At 45.9% G+C, this 12,285-nt stretch overlaps 1 protein-coding gene across 1 annotated transcript in view; it reads left to right on the top strand.

The window, feature by feature from the left end:
• OVCH2 (ovochymase 2) overlaps nucleotides 1–12,285 on the top strand; it is a 50,888-nt gene that overhangs the window by 18,073 nt on the left and 20,530 nt on the right. The window contains exons 11-14 of the mRNA XM_083163792.1: nucleotides 1,103–1,243; nucleotides 3,802–3,932; nucleotides 6,833–6,926; nucleotides 8,146–8,277. Coding sequence (XP_083019918.1) covers nucleotides 1,103–1,243; nucleotides 3,802–3,932; nucleotides 6,833–6,926; nucleotides 8,146–8,277 — 498 coding nt within the window. The remainder of the gene's footprint in view (nucleotides 1–1,102; nucleotides 1,244–3,801; nucleotides 3,933–6,832; nucleotides 6,927–8,145; nucleotides 8,278–12,285) is intronic.

Genomic DNA, 12,285 nt, shown 5'->3' with positions numbered 1-12,285 from the left:
TTGTGTTGACAGTCAAAAGGTCGATTTGTGGTTTTCACTGTTTTTTGAGCTATGTGCCAACAGGCGGGTATTCCATTCTGTACCATCCACTAGGGCATGGTGGGAGAACAAAATAGTGTGCCAAGCGCAGCGAGGCACTGTGCCCGAAGCATGGCGAGAACAGCGCACTTAAACGTGTGTCCATGTGAACTGTGTTGACATTTGGGTAAAAAAAAAGTGAAAAACCCCATGTCGACCTAGACCATGTTGACCTAATGCTTGTGTCGACCTGTCGAACTTGTGCCATGTCGACCTAAACCCCTGTCGACCTTCCAGACCTAGAGGTGTTAACCTAATGACTGTCGACCATCTTTCGTCGACCATACAATCCATACCCGCTGTTCCGACACTCAACAGATGGAACATTGAATTCTCAGACGGAACATTGAATTTTTAATGTCTAATGTCAGAAGCTTACAAAAACTGATGTGATGCCAACTGTCTGGAAAGTTCCAACTGACAGAATCCATATTGAATACCCCACAACCTGCTTCGGACTGATCCAACTGCTCCAGGAAGGGGGTTTAAGTGCATGTTACTTTGCATAGACTCCTCTGAGGAATACACAGAAAAAACGTAATACATATAATTCTGAAACTTATTGCACAACCCTTGTTGTATTAATAAAGGAAAGTCTTTCTGCTGAGCATAAATTCATATAAATTCAAATTTTAGCAGATTTTCAGGTATCCTGTACAATAAAAGGCTAACGCTGCTCTTCACCTCTGTTGGAGGAGTTCAGGTGGCGTTCACTAGATGGCGTCCAACTGAGCAATTCAAGTACTGCTTCGTTCAGACGTGCAGAGTCGCTGGCGCTGACATTACTGTTTTGATGATCTGTCACTTTGACGGACCCTACCCAGCAGTACATGAGCTACACATTTACCTGTGCATGATTCTGATACAGTCATACTCCTATGGGTGAGAGGAGAAGTGTGCGAGCTGGGGCGTATTACATGTCATACACACTGATCTATCCATAGCACAAGTTACTGACAAGCTGGTGCAATGGTGGCCATTTACTGTATTTCCAGGTTGCCATGAGATTCTGTTGTCATTTCAGGAAAGTTCTGCGGTGATGTCGCTCCTCGCCCCATTCTCATCTCTGACTCCAACATCTCCCTGAAATTCATCTCTGATTTCCAGGAATACAGGACTGGATTTGTGCTGGATTATTTGGCAGTAGACCCAAACCTTTATCCAGGTAATGCTGCCCAATACAAACATTCATCTCTGTGTGAGTTGGCTCATGTGAAGTATTGCAGGTGTTGTGACCGGGTGCCGGACGGGGTCCCAACAGTCGGGATCCCGACAGTAATTAACTCGACGTCGGGATCCCGACTGTTAAAACACAGATGGCCGGGTTCCCGACGGCCATTGGCTATTCTCCTTCGTGGGGGTCTACGACCCCCATAGAGAGAGAATAGAATAGGTGGCGAGCATAGTGAAGCCACCGTGCCCGCAGCGTGGCGAGCACAGCAAGCCCGCAAGGGGCTTTGTTGCACTGGCCACGCTATCTCAGTCCGGCCAGTCGGAACCGCATAGCACACCCGTTGTGACCATGAGGAACATTTATTCCTATGCACTGCAGACTTCCTGCTGAATAACAGATAAAGCCAGCATTGTTATTTCTGACCTTTTGACGACATCCCGCTCAAGAGAGGTGAAACAAAACCTACAATATTGGGCGAATTTAGCCTGTAGGATGACCTTTCCTTAAGGTTCTGATATATTCATATCTCCCAACTTTCTGTTCCATTGAGGGACGTGTATCAGATAATAGTGGGTGTGGCCACACTGGGAATTGCCTATTGTGAGTCCTGCCCCCTTTTTTCTCCTTAGGATATGGGCAGCGCTCTTGGAGCTTCAGGACATGCCTTTAGGGCAGGACAGTGTCTAAAAAATGGGACTCTCCTGCTAAAATCAGGACAGTTCAGCATTATATTTGTAAATTCTGCTAGCACATTACTTGTCCATTATGTGGTGGTTCCACATCTTTACTACTCTTACAGTAAAGAACCCCTTCGGTGCTGAGGGTTAGACATCCTTCTATTCATAACTGATTATGCTTGTGCTATGGTCCTTGGTATGAAATGTTAATGATACACACCTATGTGTATGCATATTACAGGGGTCACCTCTAAAGCTGGGTACAATTGATCTGCAGATATATATACAGACATATCGGGCAGCGGGTTCTCCATTTACACTGCCCGATCTGTCGTGATTGACATAAAAACTGGGCGGGTGCGCCCGCCCTGTGAGCTGTCAATCACTGGTGGCTCCTGCAGTGGCTGTACGGGCGGTCGGCAGATATATCGGGCATCGTCTGTGTTGCACAACCAACGTGCTATATCTGGGAACAATGCCTTTCACGTTTATATCGATGATACAGACTAACCGATGGTCCGTCGATATATTGGCCATACAATTGAACGACAACACATCAGCCAGCGTGTGCGCACCTTCAGGCAATTATATTTATGCATTTAAAAAAGATCCACCGGAATTCTGAACAGTTTGAGGTACGAGTTTAAGAACCTGTGGTCTTCATCTTACAGACGTTGGTTCAATGTCTTTCATCTTGGTCTTCAAAGGGCTTGGCGGTAACTTTGGAAGTGTAGCAGCTTTAGCACTGCTTGATGTGGGTTCCTTTAGATTCACATTGATATGTGACTGAAAGGGAAAGAATATAGGTCTAACGAATTAAATATAGGTATCAATTAACCTGGTGGAGGCTTCTATGAGACTATTATAACCCAGAACGCATTAATAATCACATGATCTGGAAAGTCAGCCTCAGAAATGTTCCTGGTTGTGGTAGAGGCCGCTTCAGTATGCGACGGCTGGTTCTGCATCCAGGATCTGTATGATTGTTCACCTGATTTTGTTGTTAAAATCATTTATATACATGGTTATGTAACTGAACATCCAATGTTTTATAATGTCTGTTTGGTTTATTACTTTTCCAATTCTAGCGAGTTGTCATCTTCAAATTCAGTATTTCCTCCCTCCAGCCCCCTGAGACCCCTAGCAGTACATGCTTATTTTAGATTTCCCCAGTAACTGGATCAGCCAGTAATGAGTACAACTGTGCTCAAACTAGGAGATCTGTAACACACGCACTGGTAGGGATCCTTCAGGAGGGTGTGGATCATATTAACGACCTGACTTAAGTCGACAGTCATTAGGTCGACACCATTGGGTCGACAGGCAGCAAGGTTGACAGGTGTCTAGGTCGACATGGGTTTAGGTCGACAAATGCATTAGTCCGACATGGGTTAGGTCGACATGCGCGAGTTCAACATGGTTTTTTTCACTGTTTTTTTACCCACAGTTGGAAGTCAACCACAGCCCATCGCTTCGCTTGCTATGCTTCGGGCACGGCGCCTCGCTGTGCTCAGCACACTATTTTATTCTCCCACCACCTAGTGGATGGTAGGGCATGAAATACCGCCTGTCGGCACATGTCGGCTCAAAAAACAGTGAAAAAACCCATGTCGACCTAACACATTTGTCGACCTAAAACCATGTCAACCTTGTCCCATGTCGACCTAGACACCTGTCGACCTTCATCTGTATTGACCTAGAACCCTGTCGACCTTGTTGTCTATCGACTCAACGGTGTCAACCTAATGACTGTCGACCTAAGTTGGGTCAACAATACGACCGTATCCCCTTCAGGACTGGAGGTGGGAAGCGCTGTTTTTGTGTATCCAGCTATAGTGAAGTTCCAGTTATGACCTATCCCTGGGTTTCTAGATTCTGAATGTGGATCAGTTGCAGTTATCTTTGAAGAAGGAGAAATCCAAACAATGAACCACCCACAGAAGTACAGTAGGAATGCGAATTGTCACTGGGTTGTCTATTGTCCGAGGAATCACAACATAAAGGTATTGACCACAACATATTATGGTTCTGACTTGTGTAGTTTGAGCGCTGCACTCTGTTCCTGTGTAGATGATTCTTTAAAATGTTTTCCTTCTTCTTTGGGGCTCATTCAGATTTGAATGTTTTTTTTTTTTTTTTGGATTTTCATATTGCGTTTGCGCACTGAAAATGTATATACAGTACATATGTAATAATTATACTGATTATCCACAGATCTACCTAGCCGCATCTGAGTCTATATATTCTCACCAAATGCTCCACCTGAGAGTACTTACATAATACAGATATGAATGTCTGCTTACAGGGGTTTGGACACCTGATCATGAGTGGGTGAATTTTCTGAGCCCTGCGGTCAGTTATACCCCGTTCTCACTACAGCCAAATTCCCGGGTCTAGCATGTGGACCCGGGAATTTGCCTTTTAACACAGGATTTTTGGCAGTGTGAACGGGTCGCATATCCGGATCTCATACACGGGTAAAACCCTTCTTTTTACCTGTGTCTGAGATCCGGGTATGCAGACACGGGTTGACCCGTTCACACTGCCGAAAAACCCGTGCTTAAAGGCAAATTCCCGGGTAGAACTTCTTCACCCTTTGCCTTGCAGTCCCCGGCATTTTAATGCCAGGTAAAAGCCGTATCTTTCTCACTCGCAGTGAGAACACAGCATAAGTTGCCGTCCAGACAGTGGGAAATCCGGCCCCGTGCAAATAACGCCGATCTGCGGCCTGACTATACCTGTTATCTTGATGCTATTGTGGTGCACTTGTAGGTTTGGCACACATCTGGTGCATCATATACACAGAAATACACTTGTGTGTGCGCTGCCGTTCCTGCACCAATGTGTCAACTCTTAAAGTTCTGCTGTTGTATTTTCAACAGATTGTGTATGAAACCATGAGAAGATATTTTGTAGAAAGAAAACCAAAATAAAATTTAAAATACATACAGGTTGGGCATCCCTTATCCGGATATCTCAAAGCCGAAATATTCCGAAAACCATAACTTTTCAGAATATTTCATTTTCGTGGGTTTTTTTTGTTTCCCACCAATCCCGCGGTCACGTGCTGCTGAAGACGAATCCGATGGTCACCGTGGATGCCGGTGGACGTCGGGGAATGCCAGAGGACCAGGTGAGTATGTAACAAAATATATTTATTCTTCGGGACACCTCAGGGGCCCCAGGGTAAAGCTGGGTAGTTTGAGTGGGAGAGAGCTTCCAGCACCCAAGAGGTTAAACTTCTGCCCCCAGGCAGACCAGGCTCTTTCCCTCCTCTACCACGCCTCCAGGCTAAACAGCTCAGTTTTTTCGGTGCTGGCAGGGGCCACAGGCACCATACAGGGGGGCTTCTATATATATGCAGATTTACTTTTTAATTTTTATCTTTACACTGACTGTGGTCAGTGACAGAGCAGCAGCGCAGGGGAGTCTATTAGACACCAGCGCTACTGTTCCATCACCCAGGCCCGGCAGCTGCAGCAGACGGCTGGTACGCCACCCGCTCCTACTGGACCACCAGGGAGATTTGTGTGTGGGCAACAGCGCCGGTAGCGGGGCCACCCGGTGAGTGCCGGATCCCCGCCGCTATACCGGTGCTGCATGAGGCAGATCCCTGGCGGTTATTTGCTAGCAGCGGGGGTGGGCTCTCCTCACACAGCCACTTCCCCGGGGATAGTAGGCGGCACATCGTACAGTCATTCCCACCACCTTCCCGCCCTCAGTTACATGCAGCCAGGGACATGGAGAGCTCTTCAGCCACCCGGAGATCCACTGCTTTGCCGCCAGAGAGCCTGAGCTTCTTCTCCCTGTACCTCTCCTCCAAGGACACAGGTTACAGAGTGTGCTCCAGTCAGCCATAGCTGTTTCAGGAGCGTAATGCCACCTTTTTATTTGCATCGTATGCCTTTGTATGCTTGCTGTGTATTGCATTAACACTTTAACTGCCAGCAATATACAGTGTGATACCCCTTTTTATACCAAAACGCAAGGTCGCACCCGGGTTTTTGGACCCAGCTTCAAGCTAGGTGCGACCCGGCATTTGGTCCCTTTTACACCGGAGTCCCCCCCTCCTGGCGCAGGCGGTTCCGTAGCCGCCGCTTGGAAATTACATAATCTCCAAGCACCGATCGACGCTGCCGGGACCCGGACCGCTGCACTTGGGGCAAGCCCAGCACTAAGGTAATCTGCTGGGCTGCCCCAGGCTTTAATTCCGGATCTTACTGCTGGGTGCAAGTTATCTGGAGAATTCCCCTCAAACTCGAGCTTATACCAATGTCCTAATATTAGGAACAGTTTTATTCACTTATGGCACCATATGCCACATATTGATTTTAAAGACTAACATCCATCATCCCAGATTTTTGGGAACAATCATTCCTTGAAGGATAAATTATCTTTTTCAAGTTGCCTGAATAGATCCCACCACCCCTGATGAAGTCCGTTTCGGACGAAACGCGTAGGAGTTCGTTTGGGTTCCGCCTATGATTTGAAGTCAGCTAAACGTTGGATCAAAAAGTTGAAATTTGCCTGAAAAACTGACTATTCTGTTTATCTGCGGAATTTATCAAATAAATTATTATTTTATTTGTTTTTTAAGAAAAATGTTCTTGAGATTTGGTTATATGGTGAACAATTTATAGCGCACTTCTATACCTTTCTTCTCTATCTATCCACTTGACCCTCATTAACAGCAAGGTTCCATAGAGGTGCTGCCAATATTATAGCGCAACAAAAGGGCCACAATCCTTTTTTGTGAGATAGATACATACATACATACATACATAAATACATACATACATCCCAAGCATTTCAGATAAGGAATACTCAACCTGTATATCATTGTTACCCATTGCCATAATACATGAAATGTGCCCTTTCCTTTCACCACGCTTTTGTTTTCCAGATTACTTTTTTGGCGTTTGAAGTTGAGCCGAGTATTGGATGCATCTTTGATAAGGTTGTTGTGTATAACGATCTGGCAGGAAACATTGTGGCAGGTTTGTTGGTTACCTTTCATTGAGCTTCATTACATTGCATAGTATTGCTAAAAATAACTATAGCAGGAATATATATATTCTAAGTACTTTAGTGCGTCCTTAACCCCTTGTCCTCACAAACGTAAGTTTTCCAAACATCTATTCTAGAAATGCTATATACAATATGAACATGAACCTCCACCTGTCGCAAACAGTTTCTTTATTTCACAAGGCCACTTTATAGATGGGCCTTTTAGGGTCCGGTAACTAGGACAGGCCCAGCTAAACTGGACCATTGGGAGGCAGGGAGCTGTAGATTGGTATAAACTAAGGGGGCTATTTTGGTTCACTCTTTCTGTCAAATTCCTTCTTAGATGGGCAAAACCATGTGCGCTGCAGGTGGAGCAGATGTAATGTGTGCAGAGAGAGTTAGATTTGGGTGGGGTTTTACTTTAAAGTGAGATCTATATTGCAGTGCAAAAGTAAAGCAGTCAGTATTTACCCTGCACAGAAACAAAATAACTCACCCAAATCTAATTCTCTCTGCACATTTTACATCTGCCTCCCTGCAGTGCGCATGGTTTTGTCCATCTAAGAAGGATTTTGTCAGGAAGATTAACCAAAATAACCCCCTAAGTAACATCACGTAATGTACATACTGCATTGCATCATCTGACGGGATTTTCATGAGTAGGTCGAATCACGATAACCTCCTGTGATTGCTGTTAGATACAGATGTGTCCTCGCTTACTGGTTGCCCTTACAAGATACCCTTACTTCGTCACAGACGCCACAAAATGTCACTCTCAGTGTACCAGAGCCGCAGAGCTGCGACTGCGCAGCGATTGGTTATACCCAAGTCCAAAGTTACACTTGAAGCACAGCGTAACTTGGCTGTGGAGAAAGCAGCAGCCGCGCATGGGAGCCCTTCTTGCACTGGTCCATACTCCGTCGTACACAGATGTATAAATGTTGCGCATCTTATGGATCTGTGTAAGCTAGTAACATAGGTTTGTGCTCCAATGCATTTTATTCATGAGAAAAAGATGCACATTTTATGTGAAGATTATGTTGGGAGCGGAATCGGGCACTGTGACGGCTATATGCAACCGCAAGAAAGGACCCATCTGTACAGTGATGTTCTTTCTAGAAATGCATGTTGTGTAGTTATTGTATTGTATTGTCCGGCGTATTTCTCATTTATCTTCTGTTTCCACGTGATCACTTTCTATTTCTGCAGGGAAGTTCTGTGGATTCTCACTGCCTGCCCCGATTCTCAGTACCTCCAACGTTATGCAGATTACATTCACCTCCGACGCAGTTGGCAACTATATCGGGTTTCGAGCCGCTGTTTCGTTTGTATTAATAACTCGTAAGAATTTCTTTTATTTTTCGCTTTACCATCAAACTAAAGTTAACTGATTTCAGAATTTAAAAAATGTTTGGTTTTATGTCACTGAATAGAGTTTACTAACCTCCAGAGCTGAGGTATCTGGGACATGGGAGAGATGACTTGGGGCCTTGTACACACAAGTGTTGATTTAAAAAAATAAAGACTTTACCAGAGGTGATCATTCACATAGAGCTCCATTGTGTATTACTGAAAACCGCATTAACCCTTTAATTGCCAATGTTGCTGTGAGTGATCCTCAAAATATTCGCTAAAAATGCTGGCGCCGCTCACAGCGACTATTCTTTTAGTATAAATGAATAGAAATACGGGCAAGTCAATTTATTGAAGTCTAGTTAAATGTTGCACCCAAAAAAAGAACAGGATATTTTGAGGATCTTATGTAGGGTACACACCAGGACGACCCGCTCACGATGCACATCGTGAGCGGGTCGTCAGTGTCTCGTCCGACCCACTCACAGTGACGCGGGGGGGCACGACCCGCTCACGATGTGCACCGTGAGCGGGTCCGATCCGATGGCGACCCGCACCCGGCTGTATGGTCGTCATTGAGATCCTACCTGCAGCAGGTAGGATCTCAATAACGACCGACCGACCCGCGGGGACGCGCATCGGATCGGTATCGGGCCACACCAGGTCAGAAAAGGGCCCAATCAGCACACAATCTACATCCAATTGATCGGAATTGGATCTAGATTGTGGGGATCGGGCCCTAGTCGTCCTGGTGTGTACCCAGCATAACAGCAATGTTGGTACTCAAAAGATTAATCAATCCAGTGAATGCTTGAAGAAAGGTGTGTGTGTGTGTGTGTGTGTGCGCCATACTTGCCTACCCTCCCGGAATGGCTGGGAGGATCCCGCAAATCGGGTCCCCCCCCCCTGGGAAAAGGGGCAAGTCTCCCTCATTTTCCCAACAGCCCTTGTTCCCCCTTCCCCGCGGTATAAACACCTAAATTTCGTGGGTCCGCGGAGAGGAGGAGGGGCTGAAATTACGCGATTTGCGTAATTTTGCGTCATTTCAGTCCCTCCCCCATCCACAGACCCGCAAATTGTTGCAGCTGCCAGTCCTGGGGGCGGGGCTTAGTGATGTCAGCATCACTCCGCCCCCAAAACGTAGCCTCTTCCCGCCCCCCTCTCGCTCCTCTCAGGGCTTCTCCCGGAGAGAAATCGGGAAGTATGGTGTGTGCGCACTATTAAGAAGAAAACCATTACATGGTTAAATAACACTGCTGTATACAAGGCCTGAGTCCGGCGGTATTCAACATGCAGCCTTTTAGAGCTGCTGTGGAACTACACAACCCAGCATGCCCTGCCACAGTTTTGCTGTTAGGGCATGCTAAAACCAAGGCATGCTGGGACACGTAGTTCCACAGCAGCTGGAGGACCGCATGTTGAAACTCCTGCTGTCCTGTCTGATTGTTATATAGTATATGGATGAGGTGCATTCGGTGGACAGTGTCCAGGTTGACCTCAATGCAATATGCTGACGATTGGGAATGGTAGAGTCCACCACTATCATGTCGGCGTTATTAGTATTGACCTAAAGTCCAGATACCGTCGACACCTCCCCTCAATGATCTATGGTAAGTTAGTGCAGTAGTTTCTGATATCGCCCTTAGCAACATGTAACTCTGCATTACAGTAAGTTATGGACCTGCCAAATACTGGCAAACATGTTGATCTTAAGTTCTGATAATAATTGTATATATAGATAAATGTATTTCGGAACCAGAAATCAATGTGCAACATATAAATGAAATGGGGTAGAGGTAGGGGAGTCGCTCATGGAGAAAGACTTGGGGGTGCACGCTTAGCTGTAGTGCCCAGTGTCATGGAGCAGGGTATTGGCATGCTTAAGAAGGGGCATAGAGGCGAGGGACAAGAGTGTCATTTTAATACTGGTGTTGCTTTATCTGGAATACAGTGTTACATTTTGGGCACCTATCCATTAATAATATATTTTGGAACTGGAAAGGGCAACAAAATTGATTTAAAATCATTGGGCTATGAGGAACGGTTTGCCAGGTTAGTTATGTTTACAATGCTGCTTTCACACTGCAGAAACGGGTCAAGACCCGCTATTCTTAAACGGGACTTTAAAACGGGTCTGAGGCTTAAGGCCTTCCACATTGCAGGTGTAAACCGTTATAAAAAACATTTATTACCATTCACACATTCAACCCGTTTAACTCCCAAGGGACACGTTTCAAGCCATAGAAACAGAGCCGTTCAGACTGCTAGAAAAAACGGCTCTGAAGCGGGTAGGACCCTGCTTTTTAACCATTTAACAAATACCGGTATTTGTTAAACGGGTAAAGCACCCTGGAGCTTTCACACTGCAGCTCTACCCTTTAAAAAAGCTAAAAAAACAACAATTTACCATTTAAGAGCTGCAGTGTGAAAGGGGTATAAGAGGGGATATGATTAATATATACAAGTACATTAAGGGAAATACAGAGAACTGTCAGGTGATCTGATTACTAGAAGTACTGTGCACAGGACACGTGGACACCCCCTTAGGATAGAGGAGAGGAAGTGTCATCCTGCAAAGGAAGGGATTCTTTACAGTTACAGTTAAGATGAGGAATAATCTGCCAGAAAAGGTTCTGATGGCAGACACTGTTTATATGGGTTCAGTATGATTTGGAAGCAGTCGTGATCCAAAGGGAGGGGGGGTCAGTGCAAAGAGGCCCCTTGCGGACCCCCAAAAGGGAGACTAGTCCCTGTGCGCAGTCGGGATTGTGACTGTGAGGATCCTGACTGTCGACATATAAACTACATACTATTGATAAATTTAAAAAGGGTTACACTAATCTTTAGCAGAAAAGGGTATCAGGGTATACTAGTCGACCAGATAGGAATTAGAACCATTCTGGGAATCGGGAATTCTACATGAATACATATAGATCATGAATTCATTTGGGTCTGTGGTAAAATTCCTATCAAAATGAAATATTCTAATCCGTGCAGCAGTATTTCAGGAACTTGATGGACTAACCTCTTTTTTGCTGATGTCATAGCTTATACTCGGAGGAAGACGCGTAGGAGAGGATACAGCCGACCCCGGATAACCCAGGCTGACATGGAATCCTTCGGTGTGTGATGTAGTGTGTGGGATAAGTGTTGTCTCTCCTCATCACCTTTAGGACAGCGATACACAGCTACTGAGTCTAATCATTTGGATTTACCGCTACATCTTCATTAAAATCCATATACCGTATTTTTCGCTCCATAAGACGCACTTTTTCCCCAAAACAAAGTGTGGGGGGGGGGGGTTGTGTGCGTCTTATGGAGCGAATGCTGCAATTCTGAATTCTGCTCCTCCTGTCAAAGTATAACAAAGGCGCTGCCCGAAGATTGCTGAGGGTGGGGGGGGGGGGAGGGGGGAGATCGCCCCCAGTCAGCAGCCAGAACCTGCACTGCTGGGAGCCGGAACCTCCAGAGCCGGCCCTAGCCTAAATGACGCCCTAGGCACTGCCACTAGTTCTGCCTCTGACCCTGCTCCCCTTTCCCAGCACCATCAACCCTCATCATAGCAGTCATCATTTTGTTGCTCCTACCCACAATATATTTGAATAGAAACAGGGCACACATTCGGTGCGCAGCCCAAACAGGGGTGTGTTCTTGCTGGGAAGGGGCATGGCCACACAATAGTACCCCCAATTCAAATTATGCCACACAGTAGTGCAACTTTATTCACATATATCATGCGATGGTGTCCCTTATTCACGTTACATCACACAGTAGTACCACTTTACCTTATGTACATTACTCCTCACATTATTCACATTATAACCTTAGAAAAAAATCCTGAGAAAATATTGTATTTTAAGCACCTCAATGGCCACACTGCAACCCAGCACAAAGCAGTGTGTGCTGGGCGGAGGAGAAGAGCTGCTGCTGTCACTTAAGGGGAGGGGGCCCGGGGCCCCCACTGGGCCCTCCCATCATACTTTGGCCTGGGTAATT

The sequence above is a fragment of the Crinia signifera genome, chromosome 11 (genome assembly GCF_055691185.1).
Source record: "Crinia signifera chromosome 11, ASM5569118v1, whole genome shotgun sequence".
Classification (NCBI taxonomy): domain Eukaryota; kingdom Metazoa; phylum Chordata; class Amphibia; order Anura; family Myobatrachidae; genus Crinia; species Crinia signifera.
This window is presented reverse-complemented; position numbering and strand designations above follow the sequence as displayed.